General features: G+C 40.1%; 1 protein-coding gene across 13 annotated transcripts in view; it reads right to left on the bottom strand.

The window, feature by feature from the left end:
- ESRRG (estrogen related receptor gamma) overlaps positions 1-26,214 on the bottom strand; it is a 563,558-nt gene that overhangs the window by 313,564 nt on the left and 223,780 nt on the right. The window contains exon 4 of one of the 13 annotated variants that reach the window (XM_066238125.1): positions 16,298-16,536. The exons of 11 other annotated variants lie outside the window; for them this stretch is intronic. Coding sequence is in view for 1 of the 2 variants with exons in the window: in XM_066238115.1 (XP_066094212.1) it covers positions 11,450-11,628 (179 nt within the window). In the remaining variant the exon portion in view is untranslated. Of the gene's footprint in view, positions 1-11,449; positions 11,868-16,297; positions 16,537-26,214 lie in introns of those variants that run through there. One more of the 13 variants, XM_066238115.1, reaches the window with a different exon arrangement.

Below are 26,214 nucleotides of genomic sequence, written 5' to 3'. Positions count from 1 at the left end.
GGCCATTTATCCGGCCCCCTCCGCACTTCTGGAAGGGGCACCTCTTTCATTGGTGGTCAGTGAGAGGAGCATAGTTCCCATTGAAATACTGGTCAGTTTGTTGATTCAAATTTACTTGTTATTTATTTTAAATATTGTATTTGTTCCCATTTTGTTTTTTTACTTTAAAATAAGATATGTGCAGTGTGCATAGGGATTTGTTCATAGATTATTTTATAGTCCGGCCCTCCAGTGGTCTGAGGGACAGTGAACTGGCCCCCTGTGTAAAAAGTTTGGGGACCCCTGATCTACACATATAAAAAATATACACAAGAAGAAAATTTCTGGACTTAGAATGCCACAGATGATTTTTTTTTCTTTTAAATAGCGGAACATATGCTTCATAATGAAGTTCAGCATTTACATCTAGTTTTCTTTTTTCAAAGCTAAATGAAGTAACCCTCTGACATAAAAGAGGTCTTGGTTATTAAAGAGGACAAAATTAACTTATCTATAGGTTCATTGCTGGTTTGGACAAATTAAGGCCAGAGGGCATTTTCCGCCACAGGGCACACTGGCAAAAATGATGAACACAGAGCACCCAACAACCCAAGACCATTTCTGAGGGTGAACCATCTTACAAAATCTATGCTATGAACCTACTCACAGCACCTGCTTTTATGGAGGGAGGGTTCTTAACTTCCTTTTCCTTTTCTGAGTCAAAATTAAATGCTCACAGTATGGCTTAAGAAAACACTGGCTCATATAATATAGTTCAGTGAAGACGCTGCTTCCCAGGGAAGTCCAGTGCAGGTCCCCCAAGCATCCTGTCCATCCTGGGCTCCTACTACCAGGGGCTCCATTAGGGAAGAAGGGCATGCAGAAGTCTGAGCAGAAAGCTCTCTGCAAGGGGACACACCAGGGCACTGCAGGTTGCAGCTGCAGTGGTGCAAATTCATTTGTCTTTAGAGCCCCGAGTCGTGCTCTGTCACAAACTCTACTGCTCTCTCCAACCCAGTGTCTTTAAAATGTGAGGCAGATGTACTTCCTGCCTAGAGATGCAACACCAAGCGGCTGACACCCAAGACTCCAATTAAGTGATATGTGACACGCTGACAAGATAACCCAGCCAGAGACCAACCTGGCCATGCTACTGAATTGTAAATGGTTTTCGCGGGAGGACGGCATCTTTATCTCCCCAATGTGGTGCATTTGACAGTGTTTTTACACCACAGGTCTTTGAAAACAGAAAAGGTGGCTGAAGACCCCTTTTTTGTTTCCTGTGGCAGGTGTGAGCTCACACACTCAGATGCACAGATGGGATTCTTCTCTGAGCTGGTAGAATTTCATAAAAACCCACTACTCTGGAATCCGGATTTTATACCTGTGAGATCTATGCTATCAATAAATAGTGATCATGGACAAACACTAGTAATGAATTAATTCTTCTTTCTTTCTGTCTTCGAGGGAATGAAATCACTCCTTCTACCCTGTCTTAAATTCATGAAGACCAAGCAATCCAACAGGCCACATAGGTGCTCCATAGTTCAAACATCGGGTCTTCTTTTAGAAAAAAAAGTATTTCTATTGATCTTTTTGATGCTGTCCCAACAAAGGAAGCTGTTAAGAAATTGATTTTTCTTTTGCTCTGTTTTTGCCTGAGTTTTTTTTTTCTTTTGCAACCCTAACATGACAAGCAGGGGCTGTCAACACTGTGATTCCATTAAAGAATGGAAGACAACCTTTCCTGCTAGGACTTTCGAGAATATTCCATCAGCTGAAGTGGGAGGCCGGGCTGGGAGACTAACTTTCCCAAGGTATTAAATTAAAAGATGTTGAATTAAGTTCACTGCCCCACGTTGAATTGACATTTCCCCCCTTTTTAATGCGAACTGAGATTGATGAAAAATACCACTTATCTACATTAAGGGTCAAACTCTCTTGTGAAAGGCGCTTCTGGTTCAACACGTCCAAGCAGAGTCAGTCTTCCATAATCCCAGGACCAGGACGCGGATCACATCCTGATGATCCAATTAATGGTGGGACGCTTTGCAATCATCCGGCCAGCAAGGCCCCTAACAGATTGTGGGGCTGTAACATCAATTTCTTAAGTGCATTTAAAGGATTACAAATGTTAGTCCTGGCTTGAGACGGAAACGCCTACCGAGGTGCTCTGAACCACATTACTGTAATTGGGTACCTGAATTAATGCCATTTCTTCTGAGGGGTGAGTTGAATGCATTGGAATTAAGAATTCTTTCTGCTGCTTCACTTTCCCATTTCTTTTTCTTCCTCTTATTTATTTTTTGTTTCCTTGGAATATACATCTGAATTGAAATGACTTTTTTATTTTTTTATTTTATCCAGATAGCTTTAGTTACAGCCCTCAGGAATTCAAGTATTGTCCTAATTTTAACCTCCTGCACTGTTTGGGTACATTCTCATAGGACTTGTTATCTTAATGTGCAGCACTCAGGAGATAAAAATACAATTCTTTTTTCAATAAAATGAAGGGAATGAGGGGAGGGGAGAGGGGATGAACAGACCTGCTGCCCCCCCCCCCCATTCCCTCCAGCCAGAAGAACCTCTTTAAGAACACAGAGGATAGCACTTGAAATTCAGCGCGAGGCCGGGGAGTTAAGAGCCAGACCCCTGCTAAACCTCTCATTCCCTCTGAGATCAGTTCAAGTAAAAGTTCTGATTGGGGGAGAATTAAATGGATGGGCACTGTCTGGATATCTTAAACTCTATAATCAAGACTTATACCTCTCTTTCTACCTTTATCTCTGCTAAGTTCCCCAACTCTGGGGAAATCCTGTCACTCTGAGGCTTCAAACCTCCCAAAGCTTGCTCACGATAAAGTGAATACAATCTAAAGGTTACAGCGTGGCCCATAGGGCCCGCCACACTCTGCCCCTCCAGTCGAGGCCATATTCTCTGCTCTGCAACCTGTGCCGGGAACTCTGGCCACAGGGGCCTTCCCCCTCGCATCCAGACACATCCAGCTTCCCTCCTTCTGCTTGGTTAGATACTTGGCTCTGAAACTTTGCCCTGAATCCTTGCAGGTTTCTCCTCAAATGCAAACTTATGGGCAGTTTCCTGACTGGGCTGTAAAATTACATGCAGGCACCCCATGCTACTCAAGTCACATGCTCGCTCTCTCTCTCTCATCCTACTTTATCTTCATATCATCTATGTGTGTGTGTGTGTGTGTGTGTGTGTGTGTGTGCATGCAAAATAGTAATATATGCACCATGCATGCATGCGTGCACATGTACACACACACATTCACACATGAAAACTCCATGCAAGCCAGGAGTTTGTTTCACTCCCCACACCAGCCCAACTGACCAGAACAGTACCTAGCACAATTCAGAAATTTGCTCAGTGAAACAAAACTGAATTTTTGCATGGCTGACTCTGCCTCATTATTCCCGTCTCACCTCAAATGTTTTCTCTGCAGAGGACCCCCAGGTGACTCTTGACTAAAGTAGCACTTTTCCAACCCACTCCCCAAAGTCACTAGCTTACTACTTTGTCGTATTGTCTTCCTGTTACTTATCAGCATCTGAAATGTTAATACAGATTTATACAGGCACACGTAAGTGTATAGGTGTATCATCTATTTCCCCACCTTATTACTCAAATTCCATGAGGGTAGAGAACATGTTTTTCTGTCTTGTTCACCTTGGTGTCTTCACTTTAATTTTCTATTTTTAAAATTTATTGATTGATTTTTAGAGAGAGAGATGGAGGGAAAAAGAGGGAGGAGGAGAGAGAAACAGGGAGAGAGGAAAAGAGGCGAGAGGAGGGAGGAGGGAGGGGGAAGGAGAGAGAGAAAGAGAGAGAGAGAGAGAAAAGGATCAATTTGGTGTTCCATTGATTTATACATTCATTGGTTGATTATTGTACGTGCCCTGACTGGGGATCGAACCCACAACCTTGGTGTATGAGGACAATGTTCTAACCAACTGAGCAACCTGACCAGGGCCACCTTGGTGTTTTTAGTGCTAATAGCACTAGGAATGGAGAAAAGGTGCCATAAATACTTGCTGGATGTGAATGAATCTAATGCAACCAGAGACAGTCAAACACTCCAGAGCCCTAGGTTTACGGATGATGTGAAGTTTCCTCACCTCATTTCACCAGTGACACGATAAAGAATCTAACATAGAGATAACATTCATGTGGTGAAATTTATTCCACTTCCTGGAGAAAGACAAAGCTGGCCATGATCATTATCATCCACTTCTATGGGGGACACAGAGGAACTTAAGAAAAAAAAAAAGTCTGATACTGGTGGTGACAAGGCTGAGTCAGTGAGGCCAATCAGGGCTGTCCCCCACCACACCCCACTGTGCCCTTTCCCTGACAGTAAATTGTTTCATATTCCTAGTCTACCCCAAAATGCCCAATGACCTTGTAGGACTTAACCGAGTTCTCCCCTCCCCACCCCTATACACTCCAGTTCTGAAACTCCAATTTCTGATTCATCTGTGTTTTTCTTCCAAAATGTCCAAGTTCAGGCATCAAAGTCTCTTCTCAATTCTCTACTCCTGGACTTGAGCTAATCTGATAAACCTCTAGATCCAAAAAGCTGCAGCAGGTGCTAGCAGTGAACATGACCCCATTGTCCTAGAGAAGGGGTGGACTTCAGTCCAGGAGCCCCTACCCCGCCCCCTCTGAGAGGGAGGGAGGTGCATCCCCCTGTCCCAGGAAGAAAACTGTGCAGAAAGACTCTCACTGCCTCTTCTCTTCCCTGACCATCTTTTTTGTTGTTGTTGCCAAAATCATTTAGCCTTTTAGCTCTTACAGTAATTAAAACACACACACACAGAAGAAAGTTTAAGTCATGTAAAAAGAAAGTTATAATTATCCATAATCCTACCACCCCTACATGACTAATTTGCAGTTTGTATTTAATCTATTCTCTTTGGACAGCTTTACAGAGTTCATCTCTTCCTCTTTATACAGTTTGCAAATCTACCTTTTCCCACTTGACTTTATTGTGAAAATATTTCAATGTCTTCAAGAGTTTCTAAAAAACATTTTGGGCAGGACAGAATATCTCAAGAGAAGGATTTATTGTGATTTAATTAACAATGCTCTACAATAAATTATATTTACACTTAATAAACAAAGAAACAATAAGCATAGGTCTTTGTCTAAAGGGGTTCGCAAATGTTTTCACAATATTTCAGTTTTTTTAAATTGTTGTTGTTCAGTCATATGGTTTCTCTCTCAGCTACTTAATTCTGTCACAACCAGAGACAATATGTAGATAAATGGCCATGAGTACATTTCAATAAAACTTTATTTACAAACACAGACAGTAGACAGGATTTAGTCCCAGGACAGCAGTGAGCCATTCTAACTACTGATCAAAAATGCACCTCTGATCTTTCTCAAGATGCCTAAAAGCGGAATCACTAAATCAAAGGGTGTATGCATTTGTAACAGATTTTCATTTCTACCAAAAAAAGGGTGGTCTCAAGTACTGTAACATAATGAAGGGATAACAAAATCATTTAACAATATAGAGGAGTTGCTGACCCAATTAACATTCATCCAAAGGGAGGGAAACTAAGACCCAGAGGAGGCCAAGCCCGGGTCTTCAGTTTTATGTGACCTGCCTTTATGCTCTTCTCTTCAATGATGGCCTTCTATAACTCATCCCATTACAGAGAGCAAGTCCCACCAGAGCACAGTCACCACACTAAGAAAAGATACCATTGCCTCAATTCCTGGGGTTTTGACACCTCCATATTCCTTCCAGCTAAGGAACCCAATGGCCATCCACAGAAGGGTGACTGCTACTTTATAATTTTACAAGTAAGACAAGAGGAGTTTCGGTCACATACGATGGCGACTGTTTAGGCTACACAGCTGCATGGACAGTACCAGTCATGCGACCCCAAGGCCTTCCGTGCCTACTCCCCATTACCAGGAATCTATATTATTGAAGGTTGAAAATGGGTGATGGTAGAAATATCTCCCACCTGAAGTTTCCAAGTCCTGTTCAGTATTTTCACTGTAGATCTACTCTCCCATGGGGGTATGCTCCGATTTTTAGCTCTACTTCCTAAACTGTCTGGGGACAAAGAGCCTGTTTGCTGCTTATCTTTATTCTTGGTGGAGAAGGCATTGCTATAAATGCCTCCAGGGAGTTCAGAAGCCTCTGTGATTCAACTGGAGTAGAAAGGAAAGGGGTCTATTTCAATTCCTACAGTGACTTTCCTCAGGGGACGAGAAGCAGCGGGCTTGCCTTCTGCCATACTTTCTTTCCAAATGCACAGTCACGGCGCTTTTCCCATGACTGGAAAGACTCTCATGGGTACAAATGGTCCAGAGAGTGGTTTTCATCATGTGTTAGCATCATGTATTTTTCGCCGGGCACACCCAGGTCTGCCATTCTACCATGTGACCAAGTGGTACAAAGCCGTAGGTGACACGGCACTTTGTTCCTGGTCTCTTTACAAAACATCACAACTGTTGAACGGAAGGGTCTGTATACCAACACTGGGCATCTCATTGACAAGACACAGTGACGGTCGCTTTGCCCACTAAAGGTCTAAAACACGATATGTTTAGGGAGTGGGAGGGTGTCACCTCCATCTTTGCCTCTTTCTGTGTCCACTATATTTTTTAAAAATATATCCTAAATAAAAGTTGTTCTAAAGTGTTGGAAAAAAGTGGCACTCCTCCACCTGGGCAATATTGACATGTGGGGCCAGATAATTAATTCTCTGTTGCAAGGACTGTCCCTGCATGTAGGATGTTTACCAGCATCCCTGGCCTTTGACAGTAGCTGTCTCCTGGGTGTGACAACCAAAAGTGTCCCCTGGAGGCAAAATCATCCTGATTGAGAAGCACTGGATTAAAGGGACCTAGGATGGCCACCAAGCAGCAGAGAGCAAGAAGCAGACCCTGTACTTGGCTGAGTATGGCTCTGGGCTGGGAAGAGGCTGCAAGACCTGCAGCCCTGCCAACACCTTCCAGGACACGGGACATGGGACCCGGGACATGCAAACTCTTCCTCTGCCTGCAGGTCGGAGGACCTGGCTTGCTGTGTTCCACAGTCATTACAAAGCTCAATGTAAGTTTCTTGGGTATCTGTTTTGTTTTGGGTTTTTTTTTTCTTTTTGACTCATTAGATCTCCCTGCTCAAAATGATTTACACAGAGATAATTAAACTTAAGCCCTAAGGACTAGTTAACTGTTTAGCAGTGTATACATTTCATATAACCATTTCCATGCATCTAGTTTTAAATTCATTAACCAAAATTAATAGCCCCGGAGAGCTCTGCACCGCGCAGCGTGATGCTGGGGATGCTTGCTAAATTACACCCCTCCATCACTCCCGCTGCGGCCCCCAGACAGCTCCACTTGGCTGGGCTGGGGACGCGCCCTCCCCATTCGCAGCCAAGTTCATATTTACAACATTTAGTGTGAATCAGTGACTGAACTCCAGGAAATATTTGTCTCCGTTTGCTGTGCCTCCGGAACATTCCATCAGCTTTAGAGTACAAGACACACACTTTTTTCCTTCCCTCACGCTTTGAAAAATTAGGGAGAAGCATTTAATAGGCAATCTTCCCTTTGCATATGCATTAGAAATATATTTTTTTGTTTTTACTAATATCTCTTTCCTGTAAAGTCCCCTAAATGCACTTTAAGTAATTTGTATTATATATTTTCCCCTTTTCTTGACCTTTTTTAAAATGAGAATAGTGTCTTTCTGATATGAACTACCTGGGGCCTTTAAGTATTTATTTCTGAATACCCAAATAACAAGTAAAAAAAAAAAAGACAGTAAATCTCTTTTCTAGAAACATGTTGTCACATTCATACACATTTGGGGATTTGGGATCATTAAAATATTTTCTATTAAAAAATAATCTTCATACTCTGCTTCAGCCATATTTCACCAATATTTACAGTGTTCAGCTCAGGTTTGAAAGGGAGTCAGGGTGAACTAATTCATTGTTTACACTCAGAATCCTAGGGGTTCCAGTCCCACAAAGGTAGTACAAAGCACTGTATCTTTCATTCTCAGTACTTATCTTAATCCTAATAACTAGCCAGACAAGTGACTCCAGAGTCTGGGGCTTATCAACTGGAATTCGTCACATGAACCCAAGAGAAGACAAGAAATGCTTTACATAACAATGCTACACAAGTCGTTATCTTTCAGTATTGAAAAGATATGCGTCCCAAAGCCTATAGGAGACTTTCCTTTATTTACATATTTGTTCATCTTTGGCCGAACTTAGATTCCACCTGTTTGTATTGAATCGGAGAGCAAATGAACAGAAATGTCGTTGTTCAGGATTATCTGAAAATGGAGTTTACTCCTGAGAGATCAAAAACGGGTTTTCCTGCCCCATTTCAGCAATCAGGAACAATCTGCTTTCAAAGCTATCTTTGAGGCTGATTATTTGGGCAACAGATTAATAGAAATAATAAAGAGGCCCGTGTTCCTCAAATACTGAGCAACGTCAATGGCTCTCAATGGACTTCGGTGTCCTCCCCATTAGCAAGTGGTCTGGATTCCATCAATACAGTTCAGACAAATGGCGAAAACATTGAGTTGTCCACTGCATGCTTTTCCAGCTCATGTCCTGGGTTAAAAATAGGACATGACTCTGAACTGTACACACACTGAAGGTGTTCTCTTTAGCAGCCAGAAGTTTATGCAGTTTTCTTTTCAGGTGGATGATTTATTATGACTATTTCCAATCATACGTTAAATTATCACTCCAAAGAAATGGAGACTCGAAGAGGTGCAACACACCTCCCATAGGAAGTAGTTGTCGGCTTTACAGAGCATTTTCTTGTGTCTGTGTTGAGCTACACATGTTTACTGAGATTTCAAATACAAATCTATATATACAGTTATACATGAGCTGCTGCCAGTCAGCCTCTAAATACTCACTGTGGGTCATGTTACGTCCACCCTCAAAAATGTTGCATGGTACAGGCTTCTACATAGTAAACAATATGCTCCAAATTCGTTTGTGTAATATTTGAGATCTCTCCTACTTCATCCTGGATGGAGTGTTCTAGTTAGTGCCCCCCCCGCCAGCCAGGTTCTACACACACTTGCACCTTAGACCCTTGGTTTTCTATCTCTTACTCCCTTGTCTTTATTTATGCAGTCCCAAAACCTTACACATTCCCCCTAACTCACACACACACACACACCCACACACACTCACTCTGCCCCGAACCAGCATATTCGCCCATTCCAACGACTCCCTTGCACAGACCAGCTGAGCTGGCTGCCACCCCGGATGCCACTCCCTATGCCGAGTCCCAGTGAAACTTTTGTCCCTGCAAACATCTACGGGGCTTTCTCTGATCCCTGCCTTTTATCTTTTTCCTTCATCTTTTCTACTTCTCAGCCACTTCATGATACTTTCTTGATGGAAACCATTCAACTGACTCAGCTGTTTACCCATCGCTTCATCAAATCTATATGTTGTATTTTTTTTACCATTTATAATTTTGCGAAGTCCATCTACACCTTCTAGAACATGTACACTTCCTATGAAATCTGAAGCACTGTGACAATCCTGATACAAAGGGGAAAAAGAAAAGCCCAGACACAATGCCATCAATTACTTTGTGAAGAAGCTCATGTCAGGCTCAGGTGGCTGCTTCCACAGCTGCCAGAGGCCCCCATCTTTCTAATTAGACAGTTATCTCCCTGAAGAGCAGACAGTTGTCTTATCCACCTTCATTCAACTTGGAGCATCTAACAAATACCTGGAGGTACTCAAATGTATACATAAGTCCAAGCATAAGTGAGGACTCAGTCAATTTTGTTGAAATGTAATTGAATCAACTGCCGTTTCCGTGTCTCAGGGCAGGCGAGACAGGGAAAGGTGCACTTAGTGGAGATGGTGATGTTTATAAGGAGTGGGGCTGCTACTTATGGCTGACTGATCATCTCAGCCAGGGGACACCAGCAATAGCAAGTCCCATTGCTCAATGCTCTGGAAATGTCCTCTGCAAATGCCAACAGACCAACAGGAAGGTACCAGCTGGACAGTATATTAGGTTAGCTCTCTGGGTCAATGTCAGGCTCTATTTGGAAAGAATTTGTCCTACATATATTTTCATCCAGAAGAAAAAAGATACCCCCCCAATCTTTTGGGACCTATGGGCAACTGGTGTGATGCTTGTATTCAACCTTATGAGATAAAGAAACAGACAAAATACTCCTGTTAAAGTTGGCTTGAACAATAACAGGGCTTAGGGACAAAGCCAGGTTCCTGGCAACCATATTCAAGAAACAACAAACAGTAGACCCGCCATCAGCTTAAACTTGCTGCGGATGTTGTTATGGCTTGACTCGAATGCCTATTTGGCGCCAGACACTGGAGTATGGCTTTCTGTGAATCATCTCCTTTAATCCTTAGCAACACCTCTGTGGGTATGTTTCTCTATTTTACAGATGAGAAAAGTCAACCTATGAACATAAAAAAATAAATAAATAAATAAATAAATAAATAAAAATAACCCTGTATGAAGTCAAAGACAAGCTAAGCCCCATGGCTGGCTAACATAACAAACAAATGCTTTTTTAAAAATAAAAATTTGGCATGGCCTGACCTGGCAGTGACGCAGTGGATAGAGTGTTGGACTGGGATGCAGAGGACCCAGATTCGAGTCCCCAAGGTCGCCAGCTTGAGTGCGGGTTCATCTGGTTTGAGCAAAGCTCACCAACTTGAGCCCAAGGTCACTGGCTCGAGCAAGGGGTTACTCGGTCTGCTGTAGTCCCCCCCCCCCCCCCCCCCCCCCGCCCATCAAGGCACATATGAGAAAGCAATCAATGCAACTAAGGGGCCACAACGAAGAATTGATGCTTCTCATCTCTCTCCCTTCCTGTCTGTCTGTTTCTATTTATTGCTCTCTCTGACTCTCTGTCTCTGTCAAAAAAAAAAAAAACACACTAAAAACACACAAAAAAAACTTGGCATGAAGACCCATAACTCATGGCAACAACAAGTCTGAGTAAGCAACATGTGATGGGAAAGGGCCTCTCTGCGACACACGTGCACCTACTCTACCCAATCAGTTGTCCCTGCCTGTCCACTCACCTGCTCACAAGGAAGTCACATCAGCTGTGAACCAACATGGAAGCCCAGCTGCAAAGGTGATCCCACCCACAACCCTCCAGGATGTGCCTCCTGAGAGTTGTCAACTCAGAAACCCAAGCCAGCAAAGGAGTCCCCTGACAGGGCTGTGCAGGGTGTCTGTTTTCCTCCCACTCTTCCTACAACCCCCTCCCCCATAGTGTCAATGGGCTTCCACTCAATTTCATTCCAGGCAGTAGTACTGAATGACAATCCTACCCCACAGTGGCACCCTGGGAGTGCCAACCAGTTTAGAATTCTTCAAATATCTCATTTGTCTGATAATCAATAGAGGTGACTGACTACTGGGGCACTGTGTTGATACCTACAGATACCAAAGAAAGCAAAGTAGTTCCATTTTCTTCTTATTTTTCCGCTGTCTCCTTTGGGATTGTAACATTGTCGCTTTGTTTCTTATAAAAAAACTTTCTGAGGGAAAATACAGCATTGAGTTGAGACACAGTATGTTGAGCAAGAGGAGAAATGGATGGATGAATTTCACACACATGAAATTTTCTGGGAAGCCAGCTCTTTAGTATCTCCATAAAAATATGACCAGTTGCTTAATTAATCTTTCTCTTCTTCTCTCTGTCAAACACACACACACTTTGGAAACGCCACAAGCCATCTGACAGCGGAGAAATGGAACTTGATCTTGACTTGAAACTGCTTTCGGACCAGGTCCATCTCTAATGTCCAAACAGTTCATGTCACCAAGGACCTGGGTTCAAGAAACCCATGAGGCAGTAGCAGCTGATGTAAAAGCCAGATTCACACCTCACTGGAAGTGGTGATATCTGAAGCATACACAAAGTAAAACTAATTTAACCTTTGGAAAGTTCTCCAGGGAAAAAAGAGCCAAAACTCCCTTGATGAGATTTTTTAAGCACTGCAGTTGACGAGGAGGATATCATCTCAGTTTTCTCTGATCGGGAAGGGAGAAAAAGAGGAAAAGCCACCTGAGACGTCCACAGCTGTCCGGCTGTTTTCCACCAACTGCAAAGAGACAGTGTACAGTGGGGCTCTGCCAGTCTCTTAAGACCCAGTGAAGAAGCCTTTTTAAAATGCCTTAAAAAGTCAACTCATACATTAATCAAGTTGAGCCCTCATCCATACTCACTGCAATACATCAATTACTATGTCTTTTTTTATTTTTTAAGAATAAATTCCAGTCGACAGCAGACACCTTATTAAGGGCCACGAAAATGATACAATGAGTAGAAGGCTATTAATATTGTGCCTCCCCCCTCCTCTTTCCCTGCTATTGTCTTGCTGCATTGGTCTGCAAACAAATCCCTGCTGCATTGCAATTAATGCCTCTGCAACTCCTTCTAACGACTTCCAGCTTGCTAATTTTTTACGCTAATAATATAAAGAGAGGAAAAAAAGGCATTGCTATGCAAGAACGACCTCCTTTTATCATCCCAGCATAGTACACCAGAGAGTGTCTGCTATTGTTCACATGAAAGACAATTAAACCCTGGAACATCAAACCTAAAAATGACAGTCTGCTAACCAGCGCTGGGCATAGCGCATTGCTTTCCTCTGTTTTCTGAACCAATAGCAAACAATTCTCTGAGGACACTTCTTTCCCATTCTCCTTTAACCACCTTTTTTTTGGGGAAAGGAAAGTTTAAAAATACTCTTTGCTGATTTATGCATCTCTGCTTATGAACTGTCCAGAGCAATTTCACCAGAGCATGCCGACCACCTGCCGGTTTAAATTCTGGACACATAGAAAGGAATGCCCCGGGATTGCCCACCTAGTATCACATTTAAAAATAAACATTAAAGGCATTCTTCAAAAAAAAATGCACATAATATAAATGTCTAGAAGGAGAAAGAAAAATCGCATCCTGCAAGTCTGAGTATCTCATCCTCTCTGGGGAACGTGCTAGAGTCACTCGGCATTCAGAAAGCCAAGTCGAGTCCAGATGTTAATTCTCCACCCATCCAGAGTACGAAAACCTCTTCCTTCATGTTCAGCCACATAAGGACGTGTTTGCCAAAACACATGCCCCTTTGCTGGAAAAACACCTGATTCGGGTTTTAATTATAACATTCAGAACATAAATACACTCACTTCAAAGTTCACCGACTTTCTCAAAGCATTTTTCAAATTCTGATGAAATATCTTGCCTATAGTATAAAAAAAATTGAACAGGAATCGAAAATCCTGCGTGGCAACCTCGGCTCTGCTGCCTGCTAATCTTGGGGTCTCGACCAAATCTTCTAACCTCTCTGTGCCTCAGTTTCTCCCTTTGTAAAATGAGGAAACAGCCCTTTCTGCAGGCGTGACTGCAAAGATGAAATGGAAACACCACCACTGTCCATTGTCCTCACAAATAAATAATTAAACAAAGTAGCTCTGTGTCCCCACTGGAGTTGCACCAGAAGCTTTATTATCCAATTAGTCGTGGGTGACATTCAGACGCTGAGCACGGCCACACCTCGTACTTAATTGGCAAGAGTTCTGTTCTGTCAAGGGGCCTGAAACTGTGCTACATTCTTTACTTCATTTTTGCAAGGACTTCCTTAGGTTGGAATGATCAGTCCCTATTGAAAAAGGAGGAAACCAAGGCCCATGAAGGTTCAGGGAGTTGCCGAAGTGGTAGAACAGAGATTTGACCCTGAAGTGCAAGTGGTGACCTATTCTTAAGGCACTGTCCCGGTGACATGCTTCTGCGGGATGGGGTTCTGTGTTCTGTGAAGCCAGGCAGTCAGACAGGTCCAGGAAATCGGGGCTGCTCTACTGACTTGGCTACTTATTGGCTCTGCCACGTGGGGCCATGCATCCCTCAGTTTTTGCATCTGTAAATTACAGATAACATTTGTCCCCTGGGGTTGTGGTGAGGATCAAATAAGCCAGTCCACGTGCCATGTTCAGAAAAATACTTGGCTATAGTAAGTACTCAATAAATATGATCAAATGTTATCTCTCTTACCACCCAGCACTGTGTGGGGAGCCCTAATATATACACTGTGTCCATAAAGTTATGGTGCACTTTTGACTGGTCACAGGAAAGCAACAAAAGATGATAGAAATGTGAAATCTGCACCAAATAACAGGAAAACCCTCCCAGTTTCTGTAGAATGATGTGGCAGCATGTGCACATGCGCAGATGATGACGTAACATCGTGTATACAGTGGAGCAGCCCATGGCCATGCAGTCAAGATGTGGACGGTTCAGAGGAAAGTTCAGCGTGTTCTGTGGCTCACAAAATTCGAATTCATGATCTAAGTGCAACATGAATATCGGCATGTTTTTTCTTTTTTTTTTCTTTTTTTGTATTTTTCTGAAGCTGGAAATGGGGAGAGACAGTCAGACAGACTCCCGCATGCGCCCGACCGGGATCCACCTGGCACGCCCACCAGGGGGCGACACTCTGCCCCTCTGGGGCGTCGCTCTGCCGCGACCAGAGCCACTCCAGCGCCTGGGGCAGAGGCCAAGGAGCCATCCCCAGCACCCGGGCCATCCCTGCTCCAATGGAGCCCCGGCTGCGGGAGGGGAAGAGAGAGACAGAGAGGAAGGGGGGGGTGGAGAAGCAAATGGGCGCCTCTCCTATGTGCCCTGGCCGGGAATCGAACCCAGGTCCCCCGCATGCCAGGCCGATGCTCTACCGCTGAGCCAACCGGCCAGGGCCTCGGCATGTTTTTAACGAAGCGTTACCACATAGGAATAACATTACTTGGTGGGATAAGCAGTTGAAGGAAACCAGCAGTTTGGTGGAGAAACCCCATTCTGGTAGGCCATCAGTCAGTGACAAGTCTGTAGAGGCTATACGGGATAGCTACCTAAAGAGCCCTAAAAAATCTGTGTGTGAGCCCACATCAAACTGCCCTGAATAGGTATGAAACTGAGAGAATTTTCCTTTTATTTGGTACAGATTTCACATTTCTATCATCTTTTGTTGCTTTCCTGTGACCGGTCAAAAGTGCACCATGACTTTATGGACACACTGTATATATAAGGTCTATCAGAAAGTTCTGTCAATTTTTGGAATAAAACAAAATACAAATTTTTCTTATCATCAATAAACTTTATTAAATAATATAATTGTCATTATTATTAATGATTTCTTGCCAGCTGGAGGGCAATTTGTATATTCCATTTTTGAAAAATGTTTTATCTTTGAAGCGAAAAATTGAACCAGTGCTTGTTTGATATCTTCTTCATTTTTGAATTTTTTGCCCTTCAAAAAATTTTGTAAGGACAAAAACAAGTGATAGTTGGAGGGTGCTAAGTCCGGGGAATATGGTGGATGCGACAGACATGCTTCTGTAGCATTTCTTCCTTGTTGAAATTCGTAAAATTACAGTGGCATAAATGAACTTTATCAGTAGCCATGGGTACACTATGGCTTCACACATAAGACTAACGTGAATCAACTTTGTTTTAGTTAATTTGCTATGTCAGTATGTATACATTAAGTGATAAAAATAGAGAGGCACACATGTGCCAAATAAACATGTGCTTACGTGTCGAAACTTGTTGTGATAGAAACGGACAGAACTTTCCAGTAGATCTTATAAAATGAGAATAAGCCAGGGTCAGTATCACCTACATTTAGCTAAGATGAAGATCACAGGGACTAGATCACCCTCCTGCCCAAAATAAACAATTTACAAGACACTGGAATGAGGGACTGGCTGAGTAGCTCAGTTGGTTAGAGCGCCATCCGGATATGCCAGGGTTACAGGTTTGATTCCCTGTCAGGGCACATGCAGGCACCAACCAATGGATGCATGGGTGAGTGGAACAACAAGCTGATGTCTCTTCATATGTCAGTCAGTCTTCTCTTATAGCCCTTTAAGGAAACAATTACTATTAGAGGTCAAAGCTAATTTAAATATTGAACCTGTCTTCCTCATCCATGGACTTTGGCCCCAGGCCAAGAAACACTTCTGTTCTCTCTCCTTACTCTCATCTGGCTAATTCCAATGAAGGCTGTGGAGACATCAGCTCTTTGAAAACTTCCTTATGCAGACTCCCACACCCACTTTTACTCCCTTGGTCCCTACTGCAGGCCTTCATCAGACCTGCCAAGGGCTTAGTCTTTTTTATTTTATTTTTTTAATTTTTATTTATTGATTTTTATAGAGAAGAAAGGGAGAGAGAGAGAGAGAGAGAGAGAGAGAGAGAGAGAGAGAGGAGAAGCAGGAAGCATCAACTCACAGTAGTTGCTTCCTGTATGTGCCTTGACCAGGCAAGCCCAGGGTTTCAAACCGGCGACCTCAGCGTTCCAGGTCAATGCTTTATCCACTGCGCCACCACAGGTCAGGCCAAGGGCTATTGAGCGCTTTCTTCTAAGTCATTCGACAACTCTCCTCCCATTTCTTTCCGCTGGTTAAAGAACGAAGGTAGTTCTCTTTAATTTAATGCAGTAATGTTTGGGAGAGTCCAGCTTCCCTGAGCTTCTCACAGTTCCAACGAGTATTAGGGACACAGACAAAGGGAGAAGAGAAACAAAATCTCTAATTATAACACTGAAGAGGAAGAATGTGGGATGAAATTGTAAATATATGATACATGCAAACAAACATGTGCAAATAAACTATTTAGGGTGGGGAATGTCCATGATATCTCTCAGGTAGTAATATCAAGTAGCACCGATCTTTAAGATTAGATCACCAGACAAATCAAGTTTCCCAAGTCCTACTCATGCATTCGACATATTTATGGGCTGCTTTTCATAGCTTTTGATCACAATTTTCTATGAGGCAGCTGGTTCCTAAATCAGCAAGTCAGTGAAAAGCAAGCAAAGCCCAGACCTGTTGACAGCATTACCCATGAGGAGGTCAGGGCTGTTTCAGAACACATGGAATACATTTACGAGAGGCATTTAAAAATGTTTGCTCATGAATTCAGGTCCATTTAAGGATTAAAAAATTTTTCTTTTTCTATTGATTTGAAAGAGAGGAAGGAAACAAGAGGGGAGAGAGGAAGAGAGAAAGAAACATCAACTGCTTGCTTCACTTAGTTGTTCCATTTGGTTGTGTACTCATCGATCACTCCTTGTAAGTGCGCCAACCAGGGGTTGAATCTTCAACTTCTGGTACCCTGGGTTGACCTTTCAACTACTGACCTGCCTGGCCAGGGTTCCTAGACTTCTGCTACCAAAACCCAAAACAAGGGTTAAAGGAATCAAATGAATAAAAATGATGTAGGAAGAATAATCTTCTCCAACATTTTTCAATCTAGCCAGACCAAAGGATGGGCTGAGAGAGCCAAGGAAAGTAGGGAATCCTGAAGCATTTCTCTGAAGAATGGCTGTGATCTTGCCACACGTTTAGGGACTGGTAGTCAGTATGGAGTAACTGGACCACCCTAAACAGGAAGTACCAGGGAGCATCCACCCACTTTAGGAGACACTGCAGTGAGGCCCAGGATGTTGGAAGAACACAACCTGAGTTTTCTGGGAAGGTTAGCCAGTGCTGTCAATGCAGGAGGGTATTAAATAAGCCCAGACCCGCAAAGCAGCTGATCCAGGATTTCCTGAGCTCCTGACTTCTGGGTTCCACCAACTCAGATGCCAACAGTTGGGGGCCGCACCCCAGAAAGCATCATGGCTCCCAGGCCTCAGCAAACTAGAACTGACCTGGCAAGCCCTCCTATTCCTCTGACAGAAACATTGGATCACTAAAGGATTATAATACTTCTGACCTCACGCCCTTTCTGGTCGACCTATATTTTGATGAATGAGAAAGAGAACAAAAAAATAGGAAAAGTTGGACTTGGACTAAAAAAGTTTCTTATTAGGAGTATTCCAATAGACTTGAATTTCTTGAAAGCTGTGCAAAAATTATATCTATATCACTGCAAAAGCATGAAGAAAAAGCCAAAGAAATTCCACTGTCGTGGATTTCCAGCACCTCAAAACTTCCTTGAAGGGGAAGGACAAAGGAGCCGTTTGCTCAGCTTAGATCATTTTGATTGAGACTCATATGTTATTTTAAATGAACATTGCTCAGCTAGTTAAGCCTTAAAAATCAACCATGCTTGACAATTGTACAATTTTTTTTTTTAAAGTCTTACCTTAAGGGTTTCAGAAACACATTTATAGGCTAAGCTGCAGGGGGAAGGGAGTGAAGCTTTCTACCTGGGCTTCACAGCTCACGTGGGAGTCCTGGCCTTGGTTCATTTGAGTCTTTGAAAACTTTATGTTACAATTAAGCAGGGGAAAAAAAGCCAGAAGAAACTTACAAAAGCAAAATGGCGCTACTGCCTTAGCCATTGGAATAATGCAAAATTCCAATGCATATTAAATGCATAACCCAGTAGATAATTCCACTTGTTTTTTAAAATTTCTTTACTCTTACTAGTTGATTAATAATGCTTAACAGGAAAGAAAAGTACAACCATTTCTTTGGTGACACTGGTATGTTCCATTGATATTCCTGTTGGGACATCACACTTGCAAAGAACAAGAGCTAAAGTTTCCCATGTATTTTTTTATGTGCTGAGACCTTACATGAGACAATAGTAGCAGCTTTTACAGTTACACTTAATACAATATTTTTCTTTACTTTGTTAAAATTCAGAGGCTTGCAGCTTATAGGAATGCCAACAAAAAATGTTTAAAAAAAAGATCATCCAAGAGAAGATATGACATTTTGCAGAGTCTTGAGTTTATCTTTAGAAAGCGCAATTCTAAACTATGCTCGAATGAAGCTGCACAGATATTTGTGTTAATATGGAAGTTCTGTTTCTGTTAGTTCTTGCTCAGTAAATGCAAATATGGTGAACATGTTGTTTAATAGCAGCAGACATCACCTCTACATCTTTTATGAACACACTCTCAAGAAATAAACATATATGTTAAATGGGCCTCCATACAAGCTATGGATACATACACACACACACATATATTTAATTGAACAGATTAAGTGGCCATAGTTTAAGTGTTTATATACAATAGTATACATAGGTATATCCCCTTTATATTGTGTAACTATAACAACACAACAATGTTTTAAAGAATACTCTCTTGCCTGACCTGTAGATAAATAAAATCTAAAAAAAGAAAAGAAAAGAATGCTCTTATTATTATTTAAGTAAAAAAGTCCTTATCAATGTTGTATTATTTATTTTAGATGAAAACACAAGTATGCATATTACTTTCTCTTGAGGTCTGTTTCAAACTATCCTAGGACAACCATATTAAAATCACATATACTAGCTTCCCACTATAGTAGAAATAGATATGTATATTTCATGATAACTTTAGTTCGAAAGGGGAATAAGGTCTGCCCATATTTGTTCTTCCACATGTATCTGCTTATAGCCTTCAAATTCTGGCATCTGTGATGAAATTTCCTTTCATTCTCTGGCACGGGTTTTCCAATATAAAAAAAAAGAGTATAAAGCAATCTGTCTTCCTTTTTATTTTTCTGCCACACAGACATTTTTCTAACTTTAAATATTTAAAATTTCCTTAACTACACGTTTCTGTCACTTTCCTTACCAGGGTTCAAACTGTGAAATGGGGAAAAGATGTATTTGGTTTTAAGAAAGAAAAATAGTACAACTTGGTGAGTATTAATGTTATTCTTCAAGGGCCTTGAAGCCTTGTGCTTAAGTATGTGTGCCACTTGTGTGCTGATATGACATCAGCATGGCCATCCTCATGTTGTGCATATGGAGAGACTGAGGCACAGAATGAAGTCACTTGTCCAGCATCCAGAAAAACTGCACCTGCACCCACATGCTCATTGAGAGGAAGACAGCATAATCTATTCAAATCATTTTTCAAAGTAACTCTCCTTTTGCCTTAACAATATTTTTCTATGACTGTCTAAACACTATGGTATACAACTGAAACTATTACAAAATAATCCTGAATGTAAACTGTCATTTTAAAAATTAAAAAAAGAGACCTAAACTCCAAAGGACCTTTAGAGATAAAACAGGTATTTGAACATTAAAATATATATACATTTTTCTAACCTTTCATTTTTATACACAGCCAAATTCTCAGCCAAAGTGAGAACATCAATTCAAATATCATCATCATAAATTTAAAGTAATTTTTATAGCCAGGGCAAAAGTTGCCTTCTTATTTCTGAAGAGAAATTTCACTAAATAAATTAACAGCAAAATAAATTTTCATAAGGGATGTTTAACTATATCAGATAAAATAGATTTATGGACCACTATTCATTTAGAAGCAACTATGTCACTACAACAAATTGATAAGTGAATCATTCTTAAGTTTATTTATTTATTTTTACAATGGTTCTAAGTATCTATTTGCATGCTGTATAAATCCAATCCCAGTTCTGATAGTTTGAATTCATTGCATTCAATTCATTACCACCGGTTCTTCACTCTATAACTGTCATGATGGCATTTTTTTCTTTTCAGTATAAAAATTTAAATTTACTTTCCAAATTATAATACAGCAAAATCAACATTTGTTTTGACATACAGTCCTATGCATTTTAGCACATGAATAAATTCACACAATTACCACAAGAATCAAGATACAGAGTAATTCCATTACCCCCCCCCCTCCCAAAAAAAATAAATTCCCTCTGGACATTTTTCTCCCTTTAGTTAAACTGCCTCCACCCCTAAACTCCTGGCAAATGCTGATCTGTCTCCAATACCATAATTGTGTCTTTTTGTGAATGTGATAGAGATGACATCATAGAGTACGAAACTTTTGAGACTGGCTTCTTTCATTCAGCATGATGAGTCATCCAAATTGTTGTATGTTTCACTGGTTTCTTCCTATTTGACATTGACTAGTGTTCTATTGTATGGAACTCAGTGTATATTTAAATTTATTTATGTATTCATTGATTTCTTGTATCAGTGTTGGTAGTTTTCAGCCTACGAACCTTGTAAAAATTTTGTTAGATTTATATATATGATATATTTCATTTTCGAACTATTTATTATTATTATTATTATTTTAGTTTTGTAAGTTCAAGTTCCAATTGTAATAATTTTGTAGGTTGATCTTGTATCTTGCAAACTTGCTAAATTCACTTATTGTCTCTAAGAGATGTTTTTATAATTTTCTTGTGATTTTCTATATAGATAATCATGTTACCTAGATAAAGAGACAGTTTAATTTTTTTCTTGCCTTTCGTGTTTGTTTCATGATATATTTCTCTGGCTATGACTTCCAATACAATGTTGGATTTTCATTATTGACCGATACTAAATTTTGGCAAATAGTTTTTTTTTATTGTTATACACTTGTGGTTTTTCTTCAGAATATTAGAGTGAATAAACTTGATTGATTTTCTAATACTGAACCAGCCTTGCAATCACAGAATAAACTACTTTGTAAATGTGTATTATTCTTTCTATGTCTTGATATAGGTTTGATTGGCTAATATTTTATTGACAATTTTGCATCCATAGTCATGTGAAATATTGGTTTGTAGAGTTTTGGGGTTTTTTTACTTTTTCTATCTTTGTCTGGTTTTGGTATCGTTGTTATTCTTCTGACCTCATAAAATGTGTTGGGAACTGTCCTATCTTCTGTATTCTGAAGAAGATGTTGAGAAATTGGCATTATTTTTTCTTAAATCTTTTGGGACTAGAAGAAGGATTTTAAGAGAAATTGTAATTTTTAAATCAAATTAAGGACGTTTAGGTAACTTAAATGACCTTAGCTGTGTTTTGGAACATCATGGTTTACAAGGAATGAACCCATTTCCTCTCTGTTGTCAAATTTCTATGCATTGAAATGTTTGTAGTATTTTCTTATTATCTATTACTTGTTATAGGATCTGTAGCTATATCCCCTATTCCATTACTGATACTGATAATATGTGTAAGTGGGATTTTTTTTGTCAGTCTTTTATTGAAATTTTAAAATGATCAGTTTTCTTATTTATTGTTTTTCTTTATAGTTTTACAAATAATTAATTTCTGCTCATTTTTATTATTTTTTTCATTCTGCTTCTTTGGGTTTATTTTGTTCTATTTATAAAGGTGGAAACGGAGTATTATTTGAAAATCTTCCTTCTTTTCTAATATAAGATATCATGCTATAAAGTTCCCTGTAAGCACTACTTTATATCACATACATTTTAATATTTTTGGCTTTTATTTTTATTTTTTATTTATTTTTAATTTTTTCCTATGTTTTTTTTAATTATTTTTATTTATTTATTCATTTTAGAGGGAAGAGAGAGAGAGAGAGAGAAGGGGGGAGGAGCAGGAAGCTTCAACTCCCATATGTGCCTTGACCGGGCAAGCCCAGGGTTTTGAACCGGCAACCTCAGTATTCCAGGTCGACGCTTTATCCACTGCGCCACCACAGGTCAGGCCAATATTTTTGGCTTTTAATTGAATTTATTGGGGTGACAGTGGTTTGATATGTGTATTTTTATTTTCATTCAGCTCAAAATACTTTCTAATTTCCCTTGAGATTTCCTCTTTGATCATGAATTATTTATAAATGAATTGTCTAATATTCAAGTTTTAATATTTTCCTGTTATCTTCCTATTATTAATTGACACATTAATTCTTTATAGCCAGAGAACATATTTTGTATCATTGCAATTATTTTAAACTTTTAAAACTGGTTTTATGACCCACGGTACAATCTATCTTGATAAATGTTTTATGTTCCCTTGAAAAGAATAAATATTCGGCTATTTTTTTTTTTGATACAGTGGTCTAAAATATATGAATTAGATACAGTTGGTTGATGGTGTTGTTTAGTCCTTTTATAATCTTGATTTTCGGTTAGTTTTATCTATAATAGATAAAAAAATTTTACTGCTGCATCCTCTCTCTTCTCCTTCATGACACAAATGCTAGACCTTTTTTGTTCCCTAGCTGTAAGGGGTGTCATATTACATATGCCATCCTTACTTTTTCACAGAGCACTGTTTCTTACAGATTCATCCCAATTGCTGTGAGCACACCCAGACCACTGCTTCTACTGCTACATGGTTCTTCAACATATGGACCCACTATACTTCCTCTGTCCTGTCTTCCAGTGACACACACTGGATCCTCGCCACCACAAATAATACTGCAGTTAATATCCTTTCCTGCAGGTCTCCACGGACAGTGTGAGAAGTTCTTGGGAGGTACATCAAGATCAAAACTGCAGCATGTAGTATGCCTATATTGCCTTCACCAGATGAAAGCTCTCTCAACCATACATTTGGAGCTCCAAATCTCAAGTTTTTGCTAACACTTGTCATTGTACAATTCCATTTTCTGAGTTCTGCTTGATGTAATTGATGCTGTTGGAACTTGCATTTCTCTTACTGTTAATGAGTTTGAGCACCTCTAACTGTGCGTGCTAGCTCTTCAGGTTTCCTCTTCTATAAATTGCCTGATCTGATCCTTCGCCTATCTTTTCAATCAGCATTGCTATCTTTTTTCTTCTTAAATTGCAGAAGTACTTTTTATAGCCTAGATATTGGACATATTATACATAAGTAATTATTTCTTCTATTAACTCAGTATTTATTTGTGTTTTTTTGGTTGAACACAAATCCTTTATTTTTATATAAATAAGTTCATATTTTTCTCTTAATTTACCATTTGAGGTTTTAAAAATAATTTCACCGTCTGTAGATCACAAAGATATTCTCCTGCACTTTTTCTATTATTTTTATAGCTTTATCTTCCACATTTATCTCTATAATATCTCTAGAGATTATTGTTATAAAAGGTTTAGGAAGGGATCCAGTTTTCTATTTCTCCATGAAGTCAGCGTTTTCAAATAGCCACATAAAACACAATCTGTGCTTTCCCCATTAATTTTTTATACCACCTTTAAATAAGCAGTAACTTTTTCGTTGTTTTTATTTTTGTTTTAGCAAGAGAGAGACAGACAGATAGGGAAAAACAGACAGGAAGGGAGAGAGATGAGAAGCATTAATTCTTAATTGTGGTTCCTTAGTTGTTCATTGATTGCTTTCTCAAATGTGCCTTGACCGGGGCACTCCAACTGAGCCAGCAACCCCTTGCTTAAGCCAGTAATGTTGGGTTCAAGCCAGCGATGATGGGGTCATGTCTATAATCCCAGGCTCAAGACACAGCCCTGCACTCAAGCTGGTGAGCTCATGCTTAAGTTGGATGAGCCCATGCTCAACCTGGTGTGACCTCGGGGTTTTGAACTTGGGTCCTCAGCATCCCATGATGCTCTAGCCACTGTGCCACCACCAAGTCAGGCATAAGTTTTCATAAGTTTTTGTCTCTCCATGTTCCCAGTCTATACTATTGGTCTCTCATCCATTAAAATACTCAAAATAAGTTGCTGAATAAAAAAATTATTATTTAACAAAATTATAATTTTACAAAGCCATAAATTTTATGAAAGTCTAAATTATACTATTTTACAAAAGTATCACTATAACTTAACAAAAGTGTGATAAAGTGCTAAAAGACCTTTATTCTATATCAACTTGGGGTGTGCTTATTTACCCCTGTCTTTCCTATCAGATGGTATCATGCCTGGGATAAAACAGGCCATGAAGTACAATTTTGAATGAAAACATTATTAAATTACATTTATACAGGCATATTTTAAAAAGTGCTCACTGAGCACAGAGGATGGAAACCAAGTACGTGAATGAGAGCTACTGAATTTTAACACACAGTTTTGGCTGAAGCACTGAGAGTTTTGTTCTAAAGGCAAAGAGGTGAACATATATCCACTGGAATACGGTCCATTTATATAATTCTTTAGCAAATCTGTTTTGCCATCTGTCTTGGTCTCTAAATAACTTAGAGTTCAAGAGTTTACATGGGGCTGCTTCTGGCTCAACAATTTTTTTGGGAAAGGATTACAAAGCCCTGAACTCCCTTCTCAGGAAGGACAGACGGACAGAACCGAGTTGACGCTAGCCCACTGCCAATCTCTCTCTCTCTGCAGCTGCCATTGACGGTCTCTGATGATTGATACCATTCTCCCTGGAAGATGGTCCATGGACATTCTCATCCCCTGCCAGGCTGTCCCAGTTTCATAAAGTAAAAATCTGGCCAGCTTTACTGTATGAGGGGAAAAGAAAAAGAAAGTCCACCAGGAAACAATTTAAAAAAGGGCTGTTTAAAAAAGATAGCAGCTGCTAGGAGGCCACATGAATGCAGACACAGCAGAGCAATGAGGACAAGGTGTCTGTGTCACTGTTTAGTTTCTCTTCTTTCTTTGTCCCCCACCCCACCCCTTTAGGGACAGCATCATTTGCGAGATAATGGAAACACTGTCATGGAATTTTTCTGAACAACAAAATGGTGACCCTCTGTCATTACCTCCCTCCCAAAGCAGTTTTCTCCCCAAATGTGGGAAAATGTAGCAGCCACCATCCTCTCCTCAATTTCTCCCTCCTTCCCTGTTCTCTCTTTCCTGATGAGGGTAGACATACATCACATTTAAACTAGAAAGATGTCTTGGCGGCAGCACTAAAATCAAGGAAGATATCAGTAGTACTTAGGATTTGGTGAATTCTGAATTCCTGACCTATAGAGAGAGTTTATTCATCTGAAATCACTCCAGTTTGATGAGGTGTTTATTTACAGATTAGTATAAATAACATTGAACTACTTAAAAAAAGATAAACAATTTTTATACACCTTACTTTGGGTGCACTCATTAGTACTGTGAAGAGTGCTATATTAGTGCCAGAAGCAATTGCCAAGGTAATTTTATCTAACATTTATCTTACACATAAGGAACCTAAAACCCACAAAGGGGAAGAGACCTGATATAGTCATTCAGACAGCCACCAAAAGATTTCTACGAAAGTTTCCATTAGCTTCCAAATGCAGTTCCAAAACATTCACCATTTTCTAATGCACTTATGAATGCTTAACTTGACTTGAACCGGACAAATGCTCCTAACTCTAGTATTTATTATATTTGTAACATCAACATCATTAACTTTTGCTTCCTTTTCATTTAGTTTAGGAAATAGTTATCATACTAACTTATCATTGTATGACAATAAAAAAGAACTTAGTAGGGTGGGACAGTATATTATTAAGGAACATGAGGTAGGAATCCACAATCAAGAGGAAATTAGAATTCTCAAATGTATTTTTACTTATATTAAAAATATTTAATATAAGGATTAAAAAGGTAACTATTTTGCAAAGAAAGAAAAGCATT

This window comes from Saccopteryx bilineata, chromosome 1 (genome assembly GCF_036850765.1).
Source record: "Saccopteryx bilineata isolate mSacBil1 chromosome 1, mSacBil1_pri_phased_curated, whole genome shotgun sequence".
Lineage (NCBI taxonomy): Eukaryota > Metazoa > Chordata > Mammalia > Chiroptera > Emballonuridae > Saccopteryx > Saccopteryx bilineata.
This window is presented reverse-complemented; position numbering and strand designations above follow the sequence as displayed.